This window comes from Alosa sapidissima, chromosome 2, assembly GCF_018492685.1.
Source record: "Alosa sapidissima isolate fAloSap1 chromosome 2, fAloSap1.pri, whole genome shotgun sequence".
Classification (NCBI taxonomy): domain Eukaryota; kingdom Metazoa; phylum Chordata; class Actinopteri; order Clupeiformes; family Clupeidae; genus Alosa; species Alosa sapidissima.
Window position 1 is genome coordinate 5,220,104 of NC_055958.1, and position 27,876 is coordinate 5,247,979.

Genomic DNA, 27,876 nt, shown 5'->3' on the forward strand with positions numbered 1-27,876 from the left:
AATGTTGCTGCAGTTTTCGTTATGGGGATGCTTCTTGCATAGTTGCAGAGAATGTGATTCTGTTGCTGTTGCTGCTGCCCACACACTGTAGTGTGTCAAAAGAAAACTGTCTTCTTGTAGGAAGATTATGTCTGCCAGCTGTACCATCCCTCACACACACACACACACACACACACACACACACACACACACACACACACACACACACACACACAAACACAGATGCACAAACAGACGCGCGCACACATATACACTGTGCTGAGTAAAACTCTAACAGCATTTGCAGATGATTACAAAATAAGATCCAGTAGCCTGGATAAAATATAAATCCTGAGTGTGTTATGTTTTCTCCCGAAGCATCTCTGTTTATTAACCTATCTTGGCTTGGAGCTGTGATTGTTTTGTCATCTATGAACCCTGATGGAGATAACGGAGGTCTGAGCTGCCGCGCTTCCTCACTGGTGGGAACTGCAAATTTAATTTGGTCCATTTGCAGATAGAATGATGAGAGAGAGGAGCAGTGTAGGTCGACAGCACAGAAGCAATGCAGGAATAGCCTATACACACATAAACAACAGGACAACAGGAATAGCCTATACACACATAAACAACCCCCCCCCACACACACACACACACTTCATTCATTCCTAATGTCAGATTGAATGCATATGAAACATCTCAAGTCTCAAATACACACATTGGATACAGACATTGTTTATAAGGAAAAATCCCTTCAATTTCACACAAAGCTGTTTATTATTTAATTAATACTGTTCAATCAATATCTTGCCTTCACAAATCCAGGGCAGTAGGGTTTCTTCATTGCAAAGAGGAACAAACAGTACTAATATTGGCAGCATACTACAGGGATTTGCAATGAATGAGCAAAGCTTTAAATGTCAAATTCATATGTTGACATGCCCTTGACCTCACTTACTTTTGCAGTAAAATCAAACCTTTTCTGTCTCTCCGTTTCACATATGAGTTAGATAGCTAACAGTATTGACCTGCTTTATAACCTGGCAATTAATGGAGCCATCCAGTTTTAAATTTGTTAAACATATGCTGTTTACCCTGCATATACTTCCTGGTTACCCTGCACATACTTCCTGTTTACCCTGCACAAACCTCCTGTTTACCCTGCACATACTTCCTGTTTACCATGCACATACTTCCTGTTTACCCTGCACATAATTCCTGAGATCTTCCTAGAAAGCGCTGCTGTGGTGCTCAGAGAAACAGAAGAGTCCTTTCAGATCTGTTGATTAAATTATGCTGAGATAGATAGAGGCATACAAACTCACAGACACACACATTAACTGATCTAATTTATTATTGTGTGATGCTGTAAATGTTGTTGGGTTAAAATATGATGTTTTCTGAAAATCAAATGTTGATCATAACCAGAACAACTTTCCGAACATCCTGGCCTCAGTTAGGTAGTTTCACCAGAGACTTTCTAATGAGGATACACAGCACTCAAAGAATCCTCCATAAAAATGTATGGGGTGAGTTTGTAATGCAAACATGCCAATCATATGGTATGTTGTGAATACATCGTGCCAATCATGTGTTTTGATCTCGCAGCTGGTGTCGTGAATCCTTGCGCACGCGCAGATCTGCCCGAAATTGATGCCCGATAAGTGCCCGAAATGCGTTGCAATATGGCCGCTGAGTGTAGAGACTTGCCTAAAAGGACTTTGATTTCACCCCTTGGAACCTGAGATGTAAGGAAGCTTCGTACTGGGAGACATGCACACCTGTGACAAGACCACATGTGTTTTCATGTCCCAGTTGTATGCACTGCACTGTAACTAGTGTTATGCATTTGAAGTCTGTTGGACTATAAAGTTTCATAGTGAATTACTCAGCTTTTTTGGTGTTACTGACCTAGAGAGTGTGAACATCTGTGCCTTCTGTCACACGTTTAAAATTATTGTTTAGATTCTATCACTGAGCTTAATTCTAAATGACGTTATTTATGGTGTCAATTTTAATAGACGTTTTCATAATTACAGTATGGTTATGGCTACAATACTAGATAGTATGAGAGGTAAAGTCAAGTGGCTTTGTCTTAGCTGGCAACTGCAAGGTTCAAGACTTTACTAGTGCTTGTAAAATGACATGGAAATAATAGCTGTCATTCATAGCAGTCTGTCTTGCTCTATCTGCAGTCTACATCATTACATAGAAGTATGTGATTTATCACAATGTACTTGGGAAGGAATTTACACAAGTCCCTGAAGTGCCAAATTCCACGGATATAGTCATAAAGCCAAATAGTCTCCACATTATTTTGATGCAGCAATGTTGTGACAGCAGTATTTTGGGGTCAGGGTAAATGATTAAATTTTCTTGCTGAAATAACTCACAACCAACTGGACCACATTCAAGCAATCCTGAAAGCACTTGCTTCACCAGTTATACAGTAAGTTCCATGCGAGAGTGTGGTGTCACAACAGATCCTGTTGTACTATACACACCCTTCTTATACTGTATCTCTAGCAATGTTATTGGGGGCCAAGCAGAAAGCTTACACATGAGCTTTAGTGACATGCTTTTGATGGCCGCGTGTTGTCGTCATTGTAGGGAAAAGCATCGTCCATCTTATAGAAAGTATGTGTGCATAGTCCTCAGCAGCTTGCATACTTTACTCTTCCTATCGTGGACGACGGCAGTGTTGCTTCAGCAATGGTTCTGTGTATGATATGGTCCCAAAAATAGTGCATTTGACTCATCAGTGTTGAAGTGAGGGAGTAGGATCGGCCCTTAAGGCTATCACAGAATTGTCTGAGGGAGAGAAATTCACTATTTAAAAAGAGCTGAAGATATCAGTTAGAAATTATGGGGTATCTCTATGACAATTGTTATCCGTGTTAAATATGTTTTTCTGGATTATTATAGCCAGACGTGTTTTTTATCGATTGCCAAGATGTTAAAACAGGAATCTCTTGCAGCAAGAGGGTCTTTTGAGAATTATGGCTTGGTCAAGTTAACCTTCTAAAAAACTCCAGCGCGTTTCGGCTACATGCCTTCTCCCGGGAGTTAAAAAAGCCGAAACGCACTGGAGTTTTTTAGAAGGTTAACTTGGCCAAGCCATAATAATAAAGGCTTTTTCAATAGTGAGTGCCTTGGAGTTTTTTGACTCTTGAGACATTTAAATTATGAGCCTGGTGGCTAAGCAAATACATCTGACTAGAAGCTAAGCAAATACATCTGAAGATGTTAAAATAAATGGAATAAAGGCTAAAAAGAAACCAGAATTTGGTTAAAAATATAAACCTTATCGTTACCATCTCACGGTTGCTTACTTAGTTCCATTTCAGTCTACATATATTTTTGTGAGGTCACAATGATCTTGACCTTTGAACATCAAAATGTAAACAGCTGATCCATGAGTCCATGTGAGTGTTTTTCCTAAATTTAAAGAAATTCCCCAGAGGCATTTCTGATATACAGTGTTCAGAACATAAGGTTACACTAACTTTGACCTTTGGGATTGTGTTCACGAGACTACTATGACGCCATAATGATCTTGACCTTTGATGTTCACTACCAATATCTAATCTAGTCTTGAGTCACGTTTACAAGAATATTACAGGTCAGGATGGATGGACAACCCAAAAATCTAATCTCTCAAATGACTCTCTCTCCCCCCCCCCCTCCCCTGTATGTAATCCTATATCTGTGTTCATTCTTTGGTCTCCATGGACACAGTGCCTTGTGTGGCTGTCTCTAAAGCAATGTGGGTCATTAGAGTAGAACTGTAATGACGTGTCATAGATGGATTACTATCCAGTGATGCAGCACTCCTTGCTGGAGTAAGTCAGGCAACAGGTGCCATCTGTTCATAGCATGGCTAATGCTAATTCAATAACCGAGGTATAGTCTAAGAATATTGCTCATTGGTTTGTACAGTAAATGTGTTCTGCATGCCAAGAGCCACACCCACTGGCTACTCCATCTTATGATGGACACTATCTTTACTCAGTAATCAGTCAATGGAGGTGATCTCCATATAATCCTTCTGTGGTGCTAGTTCTCATTTACGGGCAGTGTAGCGTTAGCATATGAGCCAAGGGTCAGTGGAACACTGTTGGAGAAAACCCATTAAGGGGCAAATAAAATGGAGTCATTCACAACAAATCAGGTCAGCGATGTCTCGGGAATCTTGATGAGGACGGGCCTTGTTGCGGCTTAATTACCTCTAGCTGCCGCTGACAGACCCATCTGGGCTTCCTCAGCCTCTGAACTCTATCTTGATTAAATAGACGCTTAGCTCCATCCCTTAGGAAGCCAAAGCCAGCCAAGGTGAGTGCAGAGATGAGATCCTTCGGACCCCAAAGCTCAGAACTGGGTCAGGAGTCGGCAGGTTGTGTCAGTGGAGATAGTCAGCAGTGAATAGTGTAATCCTGCAACAATTGTCTTTTTCTTGTTTCTTAGTCATACTGTAGGTGTGCAATAGGTGTGGAATATATGTTATCTCTAGACATAACAATCTCTTAATCTCTGCATTCTGCACTGAGATATTGAACTCGCCTTTGTAAACAATTCCAATTACACCAACTGTTACTCTGTCCCCTCCAGAGTAAAGACTCATGGACCCCTCATGGTTGCCCTTGACACATACTCTAACACAATGTCTGACAATACGAGTCATTACAGAGCATCTCTTTCATGCGGCACAGTCAATTCAGCCCAACAGCTTAAAGCAATTATGTTAATATCAGGGCCCAGTCTCCACAGTTTCCATGACCCTGAGGGCAAAGAGGGCATAACAGCCTCGCTGTACCCACGGTGCCCACACTGTGTGGGCAGACAGACCCTGCCCGTTGGCAGGTCACCTCGCGTGTCGCACGCCTCCCGCAGAGATGCTCGGGCACTCTGGGATTTCCCCCTCAGCGCTGCAGTTGCTGCTGCCGGTCAGAGAGAATGGTAAACAGGCTGCGCGGCAAAGCACAGCACACAGCGCCTCAGACTCTCACAGTCACACGTTTGGGTTCGGAACGGTGCAGTCATGTGCCCACGGGTGAGGCCTAAATTAGGACGATGTGATGACCACAGATGTCTCCACACTCACTCTGTTCACCCAGTCCCACTGAGTTGCACCTTAAAATGTGCAAAACAACAGGCTGATTTCATTAGCTTCATCCACAAGAGAGGTCTGTTAGAGCAGCTTTTAAAGCTCCTCTCATGATTGCATTCAGGTGATGCTGCGGGACTGCAAAATGATCAGAGCAGTACCTCACATTTCTGTAACTGTTTTTCAAAACACGGTCTTGGAATAAGCATTAGCATCATTTCACTGTTTCTTTTGCATGCTGACCTTGATGTTATTTTGAAGTCAGCTCATGGTATTGCCATTGAGAGGGTTGAAGCCATCAAGGATCTTTGGTATTGCATTGCTGTAATTCAATAATCAGGTTCTGAGCATTGCCATCACACTACTCAGTACTTTTTAAAGCAGATCCAGAGGCAGCTTGGATCCCTGAGGCGAGACAATATTCATTATCAACCGGTGCAAGCACCCATCTGAATTCCATTTAGCCAGGGGTCTCTTCCTTCTAAGATGCATTAAGCATACAAAATCTGTGCACAAATATTGGTCAGTTGTGTGACTCCCTGCCTTGTTTCGCTTAGGTCCTTTTTTATGTGTTTTGTGTGCATTGTTGTTGACTGCTTGTTTCCTGATTACAAATGAGACGGGGCAATCATTATAGGGAGCAATGGCTGCTTTACTGGGTAAATAAACAAGCCTCTGTTAAACCTGCCTCTGCCCCCCAGTTGGAGACTTGATTCCCTGTAATGGCGTCTGGCTCTCATGTCACCTCCTGCAGCTCTGTTTTGATTGAGGTGGGCTGCCAGCACGGGGCGGTGAGGCGCGCTGCATTACATGCTGGGTTAAATTAAGCCCACAGTGTGAGCGCCCATTTTGGTTGCTGTGCACCAGGCGACAGCAGCACCCTCTGTCCCTCATCAGGACTACTCTCCCTGCAGGCTCGTTTCAGCAGGGCCTCTTAGTCCATCACACAGCCCAGTCAGGCGCTGCTTCTCTCCAATTATCAAAAGTGTTTGAGAGTATTCAGATGTATTTTATACCCTACTCTGATTTGAAAATTATAAACACGTTTTTGCAAGAAGGTTCTGTGTGATTTGGCCACCATAGTGATGTGTTTTTGTGCCCAGTGAAAAATCAAAACAATGTGAAACCATGTCCTTGACCCTGTGATATTTGTTGTATTGATATTACAAGTTTAGGGCAATAAAGGGTGCTTCAAAACATGAATTCTTATTGAGTGAATAATCTGTAATGCTCTGTGAATCCATCACAGTGTAATTGATAGAAACATTTTAATTTATCTGAAGTGCAAGACAGTGTCATCTTTCATCGGCAGGAAAGAAGAAAAAACTGTCATGTTCCGGACAAGATGAGAAGGTCAGATGGCAAGTTGATTTACTTGACAGTATCGACATACTGTAAGAGTGACATGACATTCTCATGAACACATGACACTGTCATGACACATGAACCCTATCCTTAACCTTTTCCCTAATCCTAACCCTAACCTTGTTATGACAAAAACCGAATGTCACTTAATAACAGAAGCGTTATGTCATAAACGTTTATGACTTGTTTATGACATGTTCATGACAGTGTCGTGTCTCTCTTATGTCGATATTGTCAAGTAAAGTGTAACCTAGGGTTCTTTCTTATAATATAGTTATTGTTGCCCTTTGATGTTCCTGTCGGTCAAAAGCCCACAAAGAGCGCCCTTATCAGCTGCAACTTCTGAATCACATCCGACTTCTGTGAGGAAAACTTCATGTGTGAGAAAAATATGAAAACTAAAGCTTGCGTGGTTTGTTTACATAAACTTGTGTGGTGCGTTGTGACATATTATAACAAACATTATAGTTACACCGATCCAACAACCATGTTTTGTTGGAAATGTGTTCAAAATGTTGTCAAAAATCATGGAAAAGCCAAACAAATCTGTGTCCCTCAGTGACTGGCAAATGTTCCTCTGCAAAGCTCATGCCTCAGAAACTCAGCCCAGCCCCATAAAGAGAAAGGGGATTTCCTATTGCACAAGACCATCTTCAAACTGACAGGCATGGCAGAGAGGGGGCAGATGAAGGAGTGTGATCACGCAGAGGGGAAAAGGAAACAAAGTGCGCTGAGAGAGCAAAGCCAGAGCCGGTTTGGAGTGCTCTAGTGGGAGGATGAGAGGACTCAGAGAGAGAGAGAGAAGGAGACAGAAAATGGAGGCTCAGAGTTCTTATAGTAGGGTTAGCTCCATCCCTTAGGAAGGAGTTCTTATAGTAGGGTTAGCTCCATCCCTTAGGAATGGGACACACTGGAGTTCTTATAGAAGGGTGCTGATGGACAGCATCATGACAGCGTGGGCTTGTTATTGTTTATTTTTCACAAAGATTTACAAAACATCATAGAGCAGAAGGACAACACTGACGGTTATCTTATGTAGTGGATATTTTTTATCCCTTCTGCTACTTACAGTGCAAGTGTAAACTCGTACTGTATCAGTGGCAAAGGGTGTGCTCCATCGGGAAGTGCATGGTGTCGGCTCCGTTAGCATCTTAGCCCACGAGTTGAGCTACAGCTCATACATTATTGCTGTCTTCCTTTGTGTTCTGCTATCATAATCTGTTTGGTGCTGGTTGGATTCTTGCCACTGACAATAATGCAGATGCAGCCGAGCAGTGGCACTGTTCCACGATGTGTTGTGCAATTTTGCCCGCTGGGATACACCATTTCACGGCATGGAGGTGATTGATGCTCTCCTACCAGTTGGGTGGCGACGATGCTGTGCATGTTCTCAGAGGAGCAGATTGATTATGTATGTGTGTGAAGTCTGTCATTTTCCTCTGGTTTGTCTATTAGGTCTGACTACCAGTTGGGTGGCGACGATGCTGTGCATGTTCTCAGAGGAGCAGATTGATTATGTATGTGTGTGAAGTCTCCTCTGGTTTGTCTATCAGGTCTGACAAGCAGACCTGCCTCTGGCTGTTAACAGGCCATGATTACTGACATGTTTGCTCGTGGAAAAGGGCAGCTTTCCCCAGTGGACCTTTCGTTTGCTCCTTCCTCCTTGCACTCAGCCCGATCCACTGTGTAGCTTACTGTAAACGATGACTAAGCTATACCCTTTTCTCCTTTTTGCAGAGCACATCAAGAACTTAAAAAATCAGTTATTTCTCATTCTTCGACAGTGTTGATGAGCAATGACTTGAATGTTGTGCTTGTTCTATGGCTGTTTTTTTTTAATCAGTGCAACTTTCTTTTGCATTTCAGAATTTCTTTTTTATTATTTAGTTTTTTTTTTTTTGGTTTGTTTTACATTTAGTTCCATGCCTGTTTACACATTTAAGGCCATGCATTCCCCATTTTCACACCTTGGCGATAAAACACCACAGTACTGTGGCAATTTTGCAATCTCCAGCTAAAGAGCAAATGGACTCCTCTGACGTGCCGGTAGCAGCCGTCTCTCTAATGTTGTTTTTCCCAGACAGACAGACAGCCCTCGGAGACACCGTGAAACTGCTGTCTGGTGCATGTGCCGCCTGACACGAGGCAAAATACCACCTTTTCAAAGAAACTTTTCTCTGTCACTGTCTGCAGGGATTGCACTGAAAAGGTGGCTTGTGTGTGTGTGTGTGTGTGTGTGATGCTGTGGGTACCGTGCCTGCTGCCTTGACCCATTCTGAAGATAGGCAGCAGACAAGAACTGGTCAGATTGATACTTACATTTACAGACATATACACACACATTTTTAACATACATTTTCACACACACACAAACACAGACACAGACACACACACACACACGCACACACATGCACATTCCTATACTTAATGCAAATGCATATATCTACTAACATGCACACATGTATACATGTATATCTTCACTCACATACTGTACTCACTCACACACACACACACACACACACACACACACACGCACACACATGCACATTCCTATACTTAATGCAAATGCATATATCTACTAACATGCACACATGTATACATGTATATCTTCACTCACATACTCACTCACACACACACACACACACACACACACACACACACACACACACGCTAACTAATTTATAAGCACACAACACTACATCTCTAAAGTGCCCGTACTATGAGATTTATGTCCACCGCCCCTTGTTAAATGGAGTCGTTTTGGTTATTACATCGTGCTTGGAGCTGTGCAGCGATTGCTCCACATTTCATTAGACGGCTCCCCCAGGACTAGGTGGTGGTGGTGGTGGTGGTGGTGGTGGTTTCGGGGGCGGGGTGGAGGCAACCTGCTGACACAGCGATCCTCTGGAGCCCTATAGCAGCTCTGCTGACGCCCCTGCTCTCTGGAGCTCTGCTGACGCCCCTGCTCTCTGGAGCCCTATAGCAGCTCTGCTGACGCCCCTGCTCTCTGGAGCCCTATAGCAGCTCTGCTGACGCCCCTGCTCTCTGGAGCCCTATAGCAGCTCTGCTGGGAGCCCTGCTGGGGGCCCTGCTCTCTGGGGCCCTGCTGGGGGCCCTGCTCTCTGGAGCCCTGCTGACGCCCCTGCTCTCTGGAGCCCTATAGCAGCTCTGCTGGGGGCCCTGCTGGGGGCCCTGCTGGGGGCCCTGCTCTCTGGAGCCCTATAGCAGCCCTGCTGGGGGCCCTGCTCTCTGGGGCCCTGCTGGGGGCCCTGCTGGGGGCCCTGGCTCTGGGGCCGTGACGACTTGTGCTGCTCCCTGCTCGGGCTTAATCACCCCGGCCATTAATTCCACGATGACAACGCGACGCAGGGCTGTTGTGTGTGTGTGTGTGTGTGTTTGTTTTTATGTGTGAGTCTGTGCGTGTGTGTGTGTGTGTGTGTGTGTGTGTGTGTGTGTGTGTGCGTGTGTATACACACGCGTTTGTGTGTGTGAGCATACTCCACATTAAGGAAGCCATTATGTCCCTTAAAGCCCCTGCGGGAACTATCTTGACTCCTTCACCACAGCAAGTTTTGGGGAGACGAGTGTGAGTGAGAGTGAGTGAAAGACGGAATTCCTTTCTTTTCCATCTACCGAACATTCTGCACCAAAGCTGTGACTCATCCCTGAAGCAAATCATACGCAAATGCAATCAGGAAGCAATAGCGCACACCCAGACTTTGTGTGTCGTTTAATAAAACAACCTCATAAACATCTGCGTTTCCAACACTGGCGTAAATGCATTAGGTTATATGAGTTTTGCATGTTTCAACCCCTGCAGTTTCACGTCTTAACAGAATCACAGTCCCCTTTACTGTCTCTCTTGAGCCTCGTGCCCAGTGTTGTCATATGACTGGGCCACTGGGCCTTATGGACTGGAGTGGGATGTGAATGACATCGCTGCGACTGTCCTACCTACTGAACTACATTTTGTTGACCGTCTGAAATGATTGACTTGTATGATGAGAAGAGAGTGAAAAAATAAATGGGAAAAACATCAGAGAGAGAGGAGTGGATGAGGAAAGAGGGAGAATGAGAGAGAGAGAGAGAGAGAGGGATGGATGAGGAAAGAGGGAGAATGAGAGAGGATAAAAGAAATACAAGAGAAAGAGTGATGGATGAGGTGAGGGAGAGAGAGAGAGAGAGAGAGGAGTGGATGAAAGAAATGCATTGTAAACTACACCACACGGTCAGCTGGCCTGGCTCATATTCGGCGGGCGGCAGAGGCCACTTGGTTGGATAGGGCTGAGTGTTTTGATTGCCGCAGGGCGCAATCGATGATGGCCCGGCGCACGCGAGAGGAGTGCTGCGCCGGCCACTGGCTTATTGATCGCTGTCTGTCAGGGATGGATGGAGGGAGAAAGGGAGGTAGAGAGAGAGAGAGAGAGAGAGAAGGGTAAATAGCTCGGGGGCAGACGCATGCGGCTAGGAGGTGTGTCAGGGGAAGGACCTGAGCAGGAATTGACTGTGAATGTGGCAGTCGGTAAAAGAAATAGTTCATAATGGCATTTGGTCACCATCCGAGAGCAGCTTTATCATATAATGCCAGCCAGAAACTTCCATTATTCTCATTTTTTTCTGGTTGGTGACTATAGATTTTTAGATCTCAATAAATTGCTAGAATCAATGTTTCTACTGAATGTGATATTCCTCCGAAATCTTAATCACTGCCAGCCAACAAACTCTGCCAGTTGCAGACACAGTAAACAGTGATGAGCAGCGATTGTTTTGCCTACAGAAATCAAATCAAATCACCAGAGTGCATTGACTCCATACAAATTGATGAGATGAAGCCTCCCTCCTGATATTTTCATAAGCAATTGGGCCCTGACACAGCGTGAGAGGCCAGAACAGTGGGGAGCGTGACGCCTCCCTTTCCTTGCCAAACAGCAATGAGGGAGCCTGGCAGCACCTTTTGCTGCTGTGATTGTTAATTCTCGGTGTGTGTGTGTGAGAGAGAGAGAGAGAGAGGAGAGAGAGAGCAAGAGAGTGTGTGTGTTTGTGTGTGTGTGTGTGTGTGTGTGTATGTGTGTATGTGCGCATGCGTGCATACGTGCGTGTGTGTGTGTGTTGTATTGATACTGAGGACACAGGTGTGCTCAGTGATGCATTGAGGCAAGAGAGCAAGCAGTAAGCCTATGATTACAGGGAAGGTGTCTGTGTGTGCATGTGTGTGTATGTGTGTGTGTGTGTACAGTGTGAGGGTGTGTGTGTGTGTGTGTGTGTGTGTATGATTGTGAGCCTGCATGGCAGGAGGTGATGAGAACGAATGAGCGCAACTTAATGCCATATAACCCCCCCCCCCACACACACACACAACAACACACACACACACACAAACACAAACATAAAGACACAATTACAACACAACCCGACACCCTCCAGTCCCGCCTAACCCCCTGCCCCCCCACCCCCACCCCAGCCCTAAGGTCTTTGTTCTGCCTTCACACGCCTCTGTCTCAGTGACGTGACCCATTCCAGCATGAATGATGGAGATTTGTATCAGAGAGCAGTAAATTGACCCAGCAACCAATGCTGCATGTCTGCTCGTGTGTATCCCAGCGAGCCTTGTGCTGCTTTTGTGCCCTGTGAAATGAGAGATCGCTGGTGTGCGTGCTGATGCGAGCCCATCTCCACAGTTTAGCTGGAAGGAACACATGAGCGCCTCTTTGTCTCGGAATCCTCTTTGCACCTAACATGAACTCTGACTTGGGGTTTCAGCATTGGGACAATGTGGTCTGTTCAAATAGTGCAATTGAATTGATGCAAAATGGCAGTCGTCTCTGGTGGATGCTTAGCAACTTTGTTCATCTGGGAATGAAACAGAAATGATGTAAAAATCCATTTGCTTCCGGATGCTTACAGAAAGAGTTGACTGGGGATGTAGGGTGTTGGGGGATCAGAAGTGAGAGAAAGACATGCATGAGAGAGAGAGAGAGAAGGAGGTTGAGAATAAAAGAGGGAGGGGGAAATCAAAGCAAGCTGTGATAGAATGTGCAAATGACTGGTTGTTACTTAGCGAAAAGGCGGCATCGACTGGTGGCTGTCCTGACGTCACAGGCATTGATCCGAAATATACAATGCTCCGCTCGGGGTTAGGAGCCTCCCTTACAGCGGCTGCTTAGCCTCTCTATTGACAGCACCAGGGAAGCTAGAGTCTCAGAGCGAAGAACAGATTGACAGGAAGCGAGAGAGAGAGAGAGCGAGAGAGAGAGTGAGAGAGAGAGAGAGAACAAGAAGGAGATGAAGATGCACTTGTGTGTGTAAGACAGGGGGAAGGAAGTGTTTGTATGGCACAAGAGAGAATGAAAGAACATAAGTGAGAAAACAGAAAAGGGGGAGAGTGTGAGACGAGGGACAGAGAGAAAGGGAGGGAGAGAAAAGAGGGAGAGAAAGACAACAAAGCACTTATAAAAGAGGGGGGGTTTGCCAGGCTGCCTCCTCCAGCACAGTACTCAGGAGGTCTGACTCACTTCATCTCTCTTTTTCGCTCGCTCACTCTCAGGAAGAATTCCGGCAGGGAAAGCGCGCTCTCTCCCACCCCCTCGCTGGCTCCATCCTCCCACCCTACCCCCCACCACACACACACACACACACACACACACTCACACACACTCACACACTCTGCTCTCCCCCCCCCCCCCATTTCTCCCCTCGCGACTGGCTGCTATTGTCTGAGCTGGCTCCTCCTGAGTCGATTATCCTGCTCTCCTATTGGGGGGCTTTTTTTCCTATCCTGTGGCTGCCTCCTCCGCCTGGTCATGTTTTCAGGCTCAGCATCGATGCGCCGCTCGAGCGGAAACTCCGGGGCGTGCTCAGGGTCCGTAAGGCGGCGAATGTGTGTCACCTGCTGAGAAAGTGTGTCAGAGCCGACAACACCGCTCCCCCCCCACCCCCATCCCTCGGCCTTTCACCTCAAGAACCAAGACTCCCAACTCTCGCGCGGCTCATGTTAAATCTTCTCCGGCGCATGGACGCGCGTGGCTGGATTATGTTGTAGGGTTAGGGTGAATGAGCTCTGGTCCTGAGGGAAGGCTGAGTGTAGTGTGTAGTGCAGCTCCACACCTCCAGTATTCCGTCTCCTGCTTCCAAACTGAATCTCAGGAGTGCCTGTGGTCATGCTCTGGACGGGGAGCAGAGGTTGCCGGCAGGTGTGACCACCAACTCCCCGATTTCGGAAGACGTCAAGTCCGTGCCTCTTCAGCGCAACAAAAGACCGGGATTTCTCGCAGCCATGAAGAAAATCTGGTCCAAAAAGCGCTTTCAGGTCAGTAACACCTACTCCTTTTTTACTTTCATTTTTTTCGTTGGTTGTGTCTCATCTACTAAGGCTAAGTCAGTATCATCAGCTGAATGTGTTTTTTTTTTTTTAAATTAGCATTTTACCTGAGTCTAATTTATTTCAGAGATTTGTTCTAGTTCTTTTTGCTTTTTATATCTGTTCAGGAAATGATGTAAAGCTCTAACATGCCCCACCCTGTGCCTGTGAACAAAAGACTCATCGCTAAATTGGCTAATTGTTGTGTTTTCTTTGCATGGCATGATAAGGAATCCCTCAATACTCAAGTGCTTTCATGATTGCAATGCCCTGAATGTCATTCTTCTCCTTTCCTGTAAATCCTGTGTTCTGCATGCCACAGAGAATAGAAGGGGTGGCCCGGGGGGGATTCCCTAATCTTTATATTTTTCATTATTATTTTTATTCTGTCTGGGTTGTAACATAGATAAGTATCATGTGAACAAAACACAGTGATGTTTCACTGACAGTGTAATGCGTGGGCTCTAGAGACTGTTTGGCATTGTACTTTTTTACCTCTGAAGGATGGAAACATATGGTATATCAGCATGTCGGGGAATTCTGCCTATGTGTGATAAAGCAAAAGTGCTTGTGGAAGCAAACCCATTTTCCCAATGATGCTGATTCAAAGATTTTGGCCGTTGAAACTGTCTTTTAATGGCCCTGCAGTGAATCATCTTTAAGAGTTTCTTACAGGGATGAAATCTGTTTTGCAGCCAATTTTGTAGCAATATAAATGTAAAAATGCAAATGTTTTTGAAATTGGATAATTGATTTTGGTCTTGAAGACAGCACATGGCTATAATAAGTCAGGAAATAAATTATTTTTACTTCCCGCGTCGTTTGTTGTTTGCTATAAGGAGTTGTTGCTTAGACCACTATTATAAATCAATAACTTGATTTGTGATGTTTACAACCTTCTCCTTCAGTAAAAGGAAATGTTTAGCCACCTTCCATACATACATCATCCCTTTCCTATGTGTGATGTGTTGGCACAGAGCTCCATCTTCTGTTTTGCCTTCCACAGAGAGGAGTGATGGTGGCGGGGGGTGGGGGGGGGTGATAGAGTGGGATAATTGGATCTCTGTCTGCAGTGGGAGACAGGGGGGAGGGTGGCAGAGATCTGAGCAACAGAGAGAGAGAGAGAGAGAGAGAGATAGAAGGAGACCACCGCAGACACAGCCGTCTCCTACTAACAGGTGGATGACGCTAATATAATATAACAATGCCTCAGTTTCTACCAAACAAACTGTATTTAAACTGTATTTAAACAAAAAAGAAGCTTTTTAAATGCAAACATTTATTGACTTGATCTGATTTACGTCCATGTCAATATGTTTTCTATTTATGAATCAGCCATCGAAATTTGTAATATAAGCTCACGAGGTCAGTTGGCGGCATGGCCATGAATAAGTGTCAGTGTAGCTTAGACGTCAGGTTAACAAACTGCCCTAGCAGGAGGTCCCACTCTGTCCAACTGATACAGCTCATCAGTAAGCACAGTGGGCTGTTGACGAGCCTTTGTTCCTTTTTGATAGTGGCTGCTTGAGTGGTGGGGGCTGATGGCGGCAGCTGTGGCTGAAGCACTTGTGGGTCTGTGCTGGCTCTTTGATGAAGTGAAGAGAAGTGAAGAGGGTAGAATGTGAGTGGAGCGGAGCAGCAGGGCGACGCGGCCCCGACTAGATAGCAGGAGGGCCGTACCCACCAGACACGCTTTTTATGGAACCTGACAAAGATGCGGTCTGACAGGGAGACCTTCCGGGGCAGAGGGGGGAGGGGGGGGCGGCTCAGTCGGTTGCCATTGCAAGGCCGTGTCTAGAGCTCTCCAAGGTGCTGATCAACATCCCCCAGAAACATTTCCATAAAGAAGGGGCTGTGGGAAAAAGGTGTCCTTCACACACTGTAATGACCAAGCGGTGGCCTGTCCTAGGGCTAACTCACTCTGGGGAAAGGGACTGAACATGCACTGCGTTCAGTGCCTCTTATTTAAAAAAAAAAAAAAGCTTTTTTAATGCAAACATTTATTGACTTGATCTGAAGCTATGCCTAACATCCAATTATCCAGGTAGAACATTTAAGTATGCATAACATTAATAATTGCCCACAAATAAATTCAGAATTCAAAGTGAACCGAAGGTGAAGAAGAACCAAATATTGGAATTATAAACTGAATCACTGCCACTAAATTGTAATGGCAGCTGTCATAAGAAAAAACGGCCTCTCTCTAGAGACATGCACTGAATCTCCATACGGCTGACCCTTTAAATGGTGCTTCAGCTCTGGAGTGTGGCGGCGCAGATGGCCGTCCCGAGGTCCTCCCTTGGTGGCGTGCTCTGTGTTCGGGGGCCGCAGGAGCATTTGGCAGGTCACGCTGGTTGGGCACCGCACTGGAAAATGTAACAGGATCTCGTTTCAGCAGCTCGCCGCCGCCACCCTCACCACCCGGGACTCAGAATGTCCTGGGACAGCAGAGAGTGTTCATGACGCCCCCTAACCCACACACACACACACACACACACACTCCCATGTTCTCTTGCCCCCAAACCCTTGCACTGACGTCATACTCGCCCCGTCACTGTGCCAACTGTGTTAAATCATTGCCTGTCAAGCATACCAGGTGAAATCATTTAGCATATGGGGAAAGGAATCTATGCTTGCGTTTGTGTTTTTGAAGAGAGACATATGGTGTCATAAGATGGGTGCTTCATGCTATTTGTCTTGGAGCAAAAGATGAGCTACTGAAATGTAGAGGTGGACAGAGTACACAGCTTCATTACTTGAGTAAAAGTACAGATACCCTTTGCTAAATTTTACTCAAGTACAAGTAAAAGTACAACAGTCAGATGTCTACTTAAGTAAAAGTACTGAAGTACTTGTTTTTAAAAGTACTTGAGTATCAAGAGTACAAGAGTAGCCTACATTTTCTAAATATTGCATTACTACTGCCATAGTGCTTACATTTATGTACAGAAACGTCCTACATGGAGTTATGAAAAATGCTAATGTTAATACCTTGGAGAATGTAAAATGAATTGGAAGTCATTTCAAAAAGTCATTTTCATCTTTTTACCATGTTGCCAGGGATGGGCAGTATTTCTAATACATGTATTTAAAATACGTATTTCAAATACAAAATACTATTTTGTAATTGAAACACTTGAAGCGAAAACTATCATTAACTTGTTCAGAAAATTGAAGTAGTCTGGCGAGGTGGGGCCATATGTTGGCACATTCCCAGAATGGACCTGCTGCTTCTTCATCCATTGTTTCGTCCATGGTTTCGTCTTCTATCTAAATCTGGCCATGGAGTTGACTTTGGCGGAAAGCTGAAGGTGATTGCTGATAGGCTGTCCCAATCAGTGGTGCCTGCACAATCCAATCACGTTTGAGAGGGAAACAAGAAATTGAGGGTTTCCGAGATTTTTCTTTTTTTTTTTAGAAGTAGTAACGGGTACTCACGGTTATGGATAGAAATGTAGTGGAGTAAAGAGTACAATATTTGCCTCTCAAATGTACTTGAGTAAAGTCATGAGTACTCCCCAAAAATGATACTCGAGTAAAGTACAGATCCCTCAAAATTGTACTCAAGTACTGTACTCAAGTAAATGTACTGTACTCCGTTACTGTTAAACGTCCCACATACTCGACGCACCCGACCAGTAGCGCGACAATGTGACGTCACAGAAGCGCGGTAACCATTTATACTCGCGCGTGGTGGTCGCAACACTAGTTGCAATATTCTCCTGAACAGAGGTGTCGCTGTTGTGAAAAGACTAACATTAACTACTTACACAGCAGAAGAAGCTGCAGTAAGAAACACCAGTAGCTAGCCTCTGTGATGGTACTTCAGACTTTGGTTGCTACTATTCACAACTACCATCATCATTATCATGTAGTTTCCAAGGTGTGTGCACAGGTAGATAGATAGATAGATAGATGGATATATAGATAGGTACTTTAGTCATCCCGAGGGAAATTTTAATAATTTAAACAGTTTAGTTAGCTAGCTAGCTAGCTAGCAGCTGGATGAGTTTGTGTAATTTCCTGAAGTGGAAAGAGATTTTGTTCAGGCCTTAATAGATATCCTTTGTTTGAAAATAAATCGTTTCTATTCTTTCCTCTTAATTCCATGTGTTGCAACTCTCACTAGTAACTTTGTTAACTTATCCAGCAAACTATTAAAAATTCACGACTGTAACAAAACACTGCAACTCGCTTGCCCTCGAACTAGTCCATCTTCCTGTTTCCGCCTTGTCGCGCTCGTCTGAAAAAAAATGAGTGGTGCGCTACCTCGCGCTACACGGCCAAAACCCTGGCGCGCAAGAGAGATCTACGTCATTTTGACGTCACATTGTCGCGCTACCGGTCGGGTGCGTCAGGTATGTAGAAGCCTTTAGGCTCTGCTGAAATGTCTTTTCGTGTTTGGTGGCATTTGCATTTTCCCTCTAGTTCATTTTAAGTCCTTTTGTCTTGAGTCGACATAGAGAATCTATGTGGTGTGCATGGCATGCACGGTCTGAATGCTTTGAGCTTGCATGGGCATAGATGTATTTCACTTTCAGTCTAACTTGTCGAACTCATGTAGTCATCCTATTGCTAGCATCACTCGCCTTGTTGGTACAGACAGCTCATTCCTGGCTTTGTTTCCGTACAAATAAGGTCAAAGCCAAAATGAACGCTTGCCAATAAATAATTCATCGTCTTCGAGGGCCCATAAATGCTGGCTATTGTGGAATACGACTGCCTGAGCACTTGTGATGTCCTGACCAATGGATTGAGTCAGCAAGGCTGTAATTGCCATTCCCTGTCTTTAGGCCTCATCCCCCCCCACCACTCCCAAAGATTCCCATATTCTCTGCTCATTCCCCCCCACCACTCCCAAAGATTCCCATATTCTCTGCTCATTCCGCAGTGCTCCGAAAAACACTCACGCATATTCGCCCATCGCTAATTCAGTTGGAAAGAGTGGGCCTGTGGCAATTCGGAGAATATAAATCGTCTCAGTGCGTGTGTCAGCCAGTTGGATTGCATTTCTCCCGATAGCTAATGGACTGGGAATGACAGCAGGCAGACAGGCAGGCCGGCCCTGTCTCACCTCCTCCTCCTCCTCCTCCTTCCGCCACCCAGCCCATGGCCATGTCTTATTTGGCTCATTTGTCACATACATGTGCATTGGTGAGGAGTTGGAATGAGCAAGCAGGCAGACAGAGGGGAACTGCTTCAGTCTCTAATAACACCACAGAGAGGGGTCTTTTCTTTAGACTTGCAATCGCTCCTTTGCAGAGACACAAAACCGATCAGATACACGAGTGCATTGCTTCTTTAATTACAACGACTGCACGCTGCCAAGCACATGCTGTATCGGTGAACAAGGCCAGAGATTTTTCCAGAACTGTGTGGAGCCCACAAAAGCATCCAAGTAAGAAATCCTCCCAGGCTTCCTGTGCCCCACTGGCCTCCTAAAACACATTCCTCGTCTCCATCACTATGTCGTTTCCCTGCTAACCTAGTGTTTGGCCGCGCTTCAAAATGGGTCAGAAAAACCGAGTTCAAAAATTCCCTGGGGATTGGCAGCCGTCGGCCGCCTTCTCTGATGGAATGATTTTGGAAAAAGCTTTCAAGTCTGCAGGCCCCCATCCTTGGGTGTGTGTGTGTTGGGGGGGGGTAGATATAAAACTAAGCGTTTAAACACAAAGGCTCTACAAAAAACATTTCTAAAAAAGTATTCATATCACAATTTTGACCATGGTGCATCTACGTGTATAGACAGAGAGTAGCGATGCACACCAAAACACTATTAACGAGGTGTTGAACTCTGGTGATAAACTTAAAAAATTAAGAACACCACTGGAGGTGCAGCTACGACTCTAAGTACTCACGGGGACGCGTGTGACTTGTCTCTCGTTCTTGTCCAGCAGCATTCTTATCATTCTATTCTTTAATGATCTCTGTGTTAGTTGTCACACTGTATGTCGGGTTATCAATCTTCAGAGGTGTCTGTCTTTGTGTCTGTCTGTCTTTGTGTCTGTCCTTTGGGTATCTCTCAAACCGTTTGACTGACTTTACAGTGTTGGCAGGTGTCTTGCCAAGGGCACAAGTGAGTGCAGTGTCAAGTTTGACATTGTTCGGATAAAAATTGGGTTTAGTTAAAAGAGGATAAAAATTGGGTTTAGTTAAAAGAGGATAAAAATTGGGTTTAGTTAAAAGAGGCATTCAGCGGTTCTTGCCGCTCTCTTCCCCGACACAGCACAGCACTCAGTCACTGAGCACCTACAGAAAGCAGCACAAATGAGTGCAATGTTGATGATTATTGGATGTGAAATCCAAAAGAAACATTAAAAGACATCAAGACCACCTCTGAATGTGGCTTGACTGCTGGCTTAAAAACATTTAGTGGATCTTGACCTCAACATGTCAAATATGCGAATATGCGTGAGTGTTTTTCGGACATGTCGAGGGAGTGTCCGTTTGAAGAGAGAGAAGAATAATGGATTTGTTAACTGCCCCGCATACTCTAGGACTGAATAAATCCAACAGCACCCCAAATATAATGACATTTCAGACTGTCACAATTTTGAAAAGATAAGGCTACTGAGGGGACTTCAGCTGAAGACAGAGACAGGGTGTGACGTCACTTATGACCATTAATCATTCCACAAAATGGTGTTCATCTTCTTTGTTATCAAGCTCTTGAATTGATCAAACCGTATTTCCTTATTTCAAAACAGGTGCTAGTGTAATGTCCGTTTTGATCTGTAAACATTGCTGTAAAATGTAGGCCTAAATTATGCTTATTGAATGCTTATTAAAGCATTATTGAATGCTTGGTTGGAATGATGGTTCTCCAATTACAGAGCATCATCCCACTTTAAAAGTACCTGCGGGCATGTCATTGGGCTATGTGCTTTCGATAGGAATGAGCATGATTTGTTCGGACACTGCATTAGTAAATATTAACTTGGCCTTTGGAGTTGAGAAGCATGTGGTGGTGATGATATCATATCATTTGTATGCTTTCACTCTCTTATACTAGTGTAATGAGATGTAATAAAGCAATCTTGAATCTTGAATCTTTCCATCACGTATCAATTATCAGCAGTTTGTTTTCTGATAAGATGTACTAACATATTCTCTCTCTCCTTCTAGAAAACCGGCCATTCAAACCGAACATTCGGACGGTTTACCCATGGTGTGTTTGGTTTTATAGATAACAGGTTATTACAAAAAGAGATCCTACTGAATGTGCTAGATGTTGTTGTGTGGTCCATAGGATTAAGGATGCTGGTTCAACCTCTGCATTGCAATTACAAAAAAGCATACACAACAGCAAAGTAATATATTGCAGATAGCAGTGCCATCCAGACGCCTTGGAGGCTGATCAGAAATCCCAGAGGTGATGCAGACCAGTCCTCTAAAACAAAGCATCGGCCTGAAGGGGCTTTAACCTGCCAGCGGGGCGATATCGAGCAGGAACCACAAGGCTGGCTGTGATGGCCCTGGTGTCTGTGGGGCTGTGCTGGACCCTGTGAGGCGAGAACAATTAGAACCAGAAATCTCCGCGGGGAGCTCGCCACGGCTCAGTGCATGACTCAAAGTGGATTTTAGATTTAAAGCATCGCTTACTGCTGCAAATAGCATGCACTGACCATGTCTCTCTTAGCCGTCTTAGTTAAAGGCTCGTGCTGTTGGTTTGAATAAGAATCATATACATCCTTAAGTTACCTATTGGCCATGCAGTGTCTTTCTGTCGAGTATTCTTTCTGTTGAGCATTCTTCCAGTATTTTTGTTTGTTTAATCTTTGGTTTTGGTTCATTTCAACACTGTCAAGTTGTTTGTGATGGTGGTTGTGTAATTGCTGTCTTTGTCTTGTGTTTGTGAAGCAGATGTCACAGATGACGATTCTAGTCAATAGACAAACCCTCTCCATTTTTATGAACAAAATAAACTGGATAATAAATATTGTATTGTGTTAATAGCTTTAAAATAAATTATTCTCTGTTATTTGATGACAGATTAAACTAAGACTATTGTAGCATCTTTTAATGAAGTCTGTTTTCTTATTAATAATTTAACTGACATATCTGATGTATTCATTATTTAGTCATACTTTTTTGCTGTTACAACAGCTTTAGTCTTGCTGCATTTTAGCAAACAGTCATTATAGACAAGGGAATAGATGTATGAAAGATGTATTTGGAAAAAAAATATGAAAATTAATCTCATACAATTCATTTGACTCAGTGGGATTGAAGTCGAGTAGGTTGGGTTTCATATCATAATGCCACATTTGCCATCTGTGGGAGTGAGGCATTTGTGTTTAATTTTTGCAAGGATTAGTAATTCATTAGCTGCCTTTCTCCACAAGAAAAGGGTTGACATTCACAGAAGGATAGGAGAGATAGAAAAGAATGGGAACTTTCAGAGGTTAGAGTGGGTGATTTACCACTGTGAAGGCGAGATTTATGGCATTGGAGATTCAAATGGCATCTTCAATCTGCCAACAAACGTAATAGCAAACATCAAAAGTGGTGCAGAGTCTGTTGAGAGTTATCTATGATTATTCCACGATAATGAGATAATGATTCAAATTCAACAGGATCCTCGCAAATTGGCTATAAATGATTTACCACATAACATAATAGTCTCTCTACGGTTAATGATTCAATTATTCATGGCAAAACATTTTTCCCTCTTAACGTCTGCCTGTTATTGTGAAAAATTGGGCGAAATAAACTCCCACTGAAGATGGAGATGGCAAGCACGGCATACGGTATGACGATAGCCAACCTACACAGTCCTCTAAATCACAACTGAAACAAATAACGGGACCACTCTAGCAGCGTTCTGTCTAGTCAGCAGGTTAGGTGGCAGCCGTTGGGGGTTGGTGGTTGGGGGTGGGGTTGGGTGGAGGGGATAGCTGAATGACTAAGTTGAAATGGGATTGGTTTCTATAGTAACGGTGCTCTCCCTGTTTGCCTCTCCCCACTGCCACTATGGAAGCGAAGTTTTCCGCTCCTGCAGGAAACAAAGTTATGGTAATGTTTCTCTCTTCTCTCTTGGCTCTCTCACGCCTGAACTATCTAACTACCTACCCCAGCATCTCCTCCAAGAGATCATGTAGAAGCATTTCACTCCTGAACACTGTTTCACTCTTTCCTGGCTCATAAGGTCTTTCTGGAATGAAAGAAGAATTTTAAAATATATGAATCCATTATTTCTTGCATTCACCACCCTCTTTTCTTATACCCAATTTCATGTTGATGTCACATTATTGTTTGATTTGCCATACAGATAATTATTGTTTTTGTATTTGCTATGCAGTCAGCTTTTGGTTATTGTCTAGGCACTCTACTGGAGGCTTAGCTGGCCCTGTCCACCATTCCCTCCTATCAGTTATATCCAAAGAGTCGCATCAGAAGAGAGTGCAATGTTTGGTCTGTGTTGTGACGTAACATGATGATATCTCTTTTTCTTTCCTCCTCCTCCAGACTCAGAGACTACAGAGGACGAAGCCGCGGAGCCCCAGATGGAGACCAAAGAAAGACCCGAGTATCTTCATGACCAGGCTGCCCAGAGAGTGCCTGCAGGTAAACACCATCACCAGTGCACAAACAACAACACATAATGTCAACATGGCTGCCTCAAACCAAACCAAAGCTTAAATAATCAGAATAGAATTTATGGCCAAATTAGACTATTAAGGCCTATGTTATTTTCTTTATGTAAAGCCAAATTAAAGTGAGGTTTAGGTGGAACCTCAATGAGTACATTCATCCTGTCACTCAACATCATCCTGTTGGTTTAAACCTTTCTTTTTAAAAGAGGATGAATAGAATGGATCACAATGTATTCAGTTTACCCTTCTCTGTATCAATTTGCATCATTTTATTCACAAATCCTTCTTACCTGTCTGCTAGTTACAATAATTTATGCCTAGGACAAATCCAGATATACGTAAAATCAATAGTAACAATGGTTTGGTTGTTCAGAAGATCACACAGATTGGTTATATTTAGTTCAGTCAGAAAAGAATAAAAATGACCTAAATTTCAGTTTTTAGTACTTGTGATTTTTTTTTGTCATCATGAAAGGTGACACACAATGAAATCATGAAAACACAGATTTTGTTTTTAATCAAAACATCAGGGTAAGGCAGGCTTGTATTTTTTGAAATACACAACGCCTGACAAAACATTTCTGCTGTCAGTTGAGCAGTGTGAATAGACTTTTCTGTCACTCAGTCCCCTGGGACAGGGAGTGGAGACGTATTTAGGTCAGCCACTCAATGGCTCCTCACAAACAAATAGGAAATAGAACTGGATCATTTCATTTTCAGAAAAAACAAAGATATGACAGAGCTTCCTGGTGGATGTGGGATGAGTATATTCCTTTTTCCACATTTAGTGTATCCCCTCTTACTTTGTGTTTACAGTAACTGACAGAGTAACATGTCGACTCACATTTTTATGAAGCTGCCTTGAGTGAGAAAAGATTGACATTATTCACAGAGCCAAGTCAGTCCAAACAAAATGCATTGCCCCTTCATGCAGCTTCATCTCCTCAGTGTATCACTAGTCTCTTTGAAAAAGCTTGTGGAGGAGACGGACGCCCACTCTGTAGACACAGTGACACACTGGAGGAGGAGGGGCGGAGGGTTGAGCCATTTTTAGGCGTTTTAAAGACTCCTCTGAAGTGGTTCGTATCTGATGGATCCGATCAGTCAGGGCTGGTCTGTAGCTGGATAGGTGGTGGCGTTTCAGCGGCTTGCTTGATGGATGTCGGCCATTAGTTTTCCGCTCCGCTCCAACATGTCAATCTCAGGCCGGCCTAAGTGAGTCAGAGTGCCAGTCTAGGCCCTGGCGCTCGCTGTGAGAGCTGTTCGCTGTCTGCATTAAACCCCACACACCTCCTCGTCTTACTCAATAGTTGGCTCAGGTAATGTGCAGACAGATGAACTAGAAGGCTATTGAAGTGGATGCACTACATTCAGAAACAGTAAACACAGTTTATCTTTTCCAACACAATGAGCAAATTAACTTGATATGTATTTGGCATGTATGTAGAGATAGTATTACAACTAGTACTGTTTATATACTAATTATGTAGTATTTATTCAAATGTATTTAATGCTGTATTATTGCCATATATACAACTGCCATTGCCATGTGAGTGTAATAGGGTATGTTTCTGAGCATTACTCTGAATTTCACCCTGGGAACTCTCTTGCAGGTGACAGGGTGATGGATGCTGGTCCAGAGGGGGCCGGTCACCTGGGCCCACGCACGGATAGTTGGGAGGGCACAGTGGTAGAGAAGGAAGCCCTGGCCCTGGGCTCTCGAGGGCCCTGGCAGCAGGACCTCAGCAAGGCCGCCAGGCAAGCGAACAGAGGGGAGCCGCCAGGCACCCAGATCAGGCACCTAGGGGTCGAGCCTCTGATGCGAGCATCCCGCGCCAATCTGACCCGTCCAGTGTGGGGGTCGGAGGAAAGTGTGTCTTTAGCTAGCGATTACTACGGTAGCACGTTCAGTCTCTATAGAGGAAGGACTTTTTCTGTACCCCTGTAAGTAAACATTCCATCCAAAAACCCAGATCCCGCAGTCGCAACGACTACAAAACAAACAAACGAAAAAAGCCGAGCAAACCGCGTCTCTAAACAGCCCCATCACAACAACCACATACACACACACACACACACTCTCTCTCTCTCACACACACACACACAGCAAACAAACAATTCACACTATTTCCGGAGGCCCTTGCTATAACATGGGGTCTTAGAGACAAATACCATTACAGAGACAAATACCATTACAAAATCAGTCAAAACAGAGCATGAGGTCTCCTGCTGACAGAGGTCATCTGTAAGATCATGGAACCTCATACAACAACATCAACAAAGGATACACTAAAGGGAACTCTTGATTTTGAAGTGACCTAATGTGCAGGATAATAGCAGATGGGTCCTTCAGGGGGTAACAAATGATCGTGCTCAGTGCAATAACAACAAAAGGCCTCTTTTTTAAAATGAGAGAAATGCTTATATTATTCCATTCACCCATGTGATATCAATATTTACTGCAGAGGTTAAGTATGAAGGGGAAAAGCATACCAATTGTTTACATAATAAGGCTCATCTGCACAACAAGGCAAATCATAGATGTATCTGTCTACAGGTTACCAGACTGAATAAGACTACAGTGAACTGGCAAGAGAGTCCCTGACTGTATCCTCTGGGTCATCCAACATTCTCCTGCCCCATGTTGTAGTTCGGGCCCGGCATACATAATACTCCATAGCTATCAGTACTCAGTGCCTAACACCTGCCCAAAACGCAAAACCTTTGCCCTTAAGACATTTCTTTTTCACTGCATTGCAGTAATTCATAAAGGGACGACACTCCACGTCTGTTTCAGGATTGCACACAGCATGGATATCCCTAATGTATTCAGTTCAGCCCAAGTATTTATGTACCTGTTTATTTTGTCCTTATTCACTCTTATTCCATTCCGATTTTTGTTATTTGCTGTTCATTTCGCAATCCTTCCATGCAATGCCTTCGTAAGGAAGCAAGCATATGATGGCCATAGCTCATGATAGTCATCCAGCTCTCTGAGAATGTTGATATTCATCCTCCTGTTCTGAATAGCTTGTGCTAAAGTTTGGTCTTCAAACCTAAAGCTAGATTTTCATCTGGGTGGGTCTACATTACATAGAGATTAAATTCCCTATCAGGCAGATGCTGCCTGTCAGATTTGGAATAGTGATTGAGTTATATACAGTCATTATTAAGTGGCGTTGTATAAGTCATCTCACATTTCATGCATTTTTTTGCAGTTAGGAAAGTTTTCTTCTGTGTAGGCATCTGCAGATGCAGTTTCTAAATGAAAGGGCGAGACTCTCCAACTCCAATGGTCTCACGATTGCCTCTCGAAAAAGGTCCTTTCTATCAAAACCCCCGTGTACTTAAACCTGCAGCAGCTTGAGTATAGATTCAGCCCTATGAATAATGAATAACATAGCAGTACTTCATATTCTAATAGTTTCGATGATCACCCTCCAGCCTCAACCCTCCCAGCGTTCACCCACACCCTTCAAAACGGAATTAGAACCTTATTTCTCCCTCATTTCGATTTATTTTCTCTTCAGTTCAGTTGGCACTTTCCTTTGCCCCCCTCCTCCATTGTCCATATATAAATTCTTTGAGTTATGACCCACATGCCAATGAATGCAAGAAAGCCATATGTGTATATTTTTTTCCCTCTGGGCGGTCACAATAAAACACGGGCTGGTGTTTGATTGTGTCTCACTGCCTCACCAAGGTCTCCTTTCCGCTCTGATGTTCAAAGAGTTCTTTGCATCTCATTGTGTGTGTGAGGTATCATCGACCCCTTTGGTTATCCCCTGGTTATTGTGCATGCGAGTTTGCTTAGTTTTCCTCGCACGCATTCATGATTGCATGCGTTTTGCCAGAACTAATGCTCTGATGAGAAGACAGTGACTTTGAACTACAAACTGATAAAGCTGTAAACATTAAATTTACTTGCTCTCTACCACTGACTTATGTTTTTGATTAATTCATTTCAATTTAAGGTGTTGAATATATGTTGCAACATGATATGCATCACTAGTCACAGTACATATGTCTTATTTGGAAAGTGATTTATGTGATCACTAATATAATTTGCTCAATATACAAAGTAATCTCAATCAATAAATTTAGAGGCTATATGCAGTTTTAACATGATATTTATTTTGCAATTGTAATAGTATCATTATTATTATACAATAGAATATTTCAGGAAAATATATTGATAGTTCCACTTTATGGTACAGTTCCTTGAGAATAAGGTTAATGATTTACTAATTTGTATCATATTAGTAAATATTCATTTGTACAGTTTTATTAACCTACTGCATGTTCATATTCTCTGCATGCTGTTTGCACTGCTTGCATACTGTTCATGCAGTATTATAATGGATATTGTATACAAGTGTAAGTCTGCGCATTGGTTGACCAGGAAGGAGTTATGTGTATTTGCTTGGGACATGCACGAAGTAATTTTAATATTGGCACAGTTCGCTGTGCTTTCA

At 43.8% G+C, this 27,876-nt stretch overlaps 1 protein-coding gene across 7 annotated transcripts in view; it reads left to right on the forward strand.

Annotated features, from left to right (window-relative positions):
- Window positions 1–27,876, forward strand: part of spegb (striated muscle enriched protein kinase b) — a 71,985-nt gene that overhangs the window by 5,406 nt on the left and 38,703 nt on the right. For 3 of the 7 annotated variants that reach the window (XM_042065097.1, XM_042065045.1, XM_042065053.1), the window contains 2 exons: window positions 23,274–23,372; window positions 25,015–25,159. In XM_042065097.1, coding sequence (XP_041921031.1) covers window positions 23,312–23,372; window positions 25,015–25,159 — 206 coding nt within the window. In that variant the 5' untranslated portion in view covers window positions 23,274–23,311. Of the gene's footprint in view, window positions 1–13,095; window positions 13,755–20,930; window positions 20,999–22,785; window positions 22,821–23,273; window positions 23,373–25,014; window positions 25,160–27,876 lie in introns of those variants that run through there. The other 4 variants (XM_042065063.1, XM_042065071.1, XM_042065079.1 and 1 more) reach the window with 4 other exon arrangements.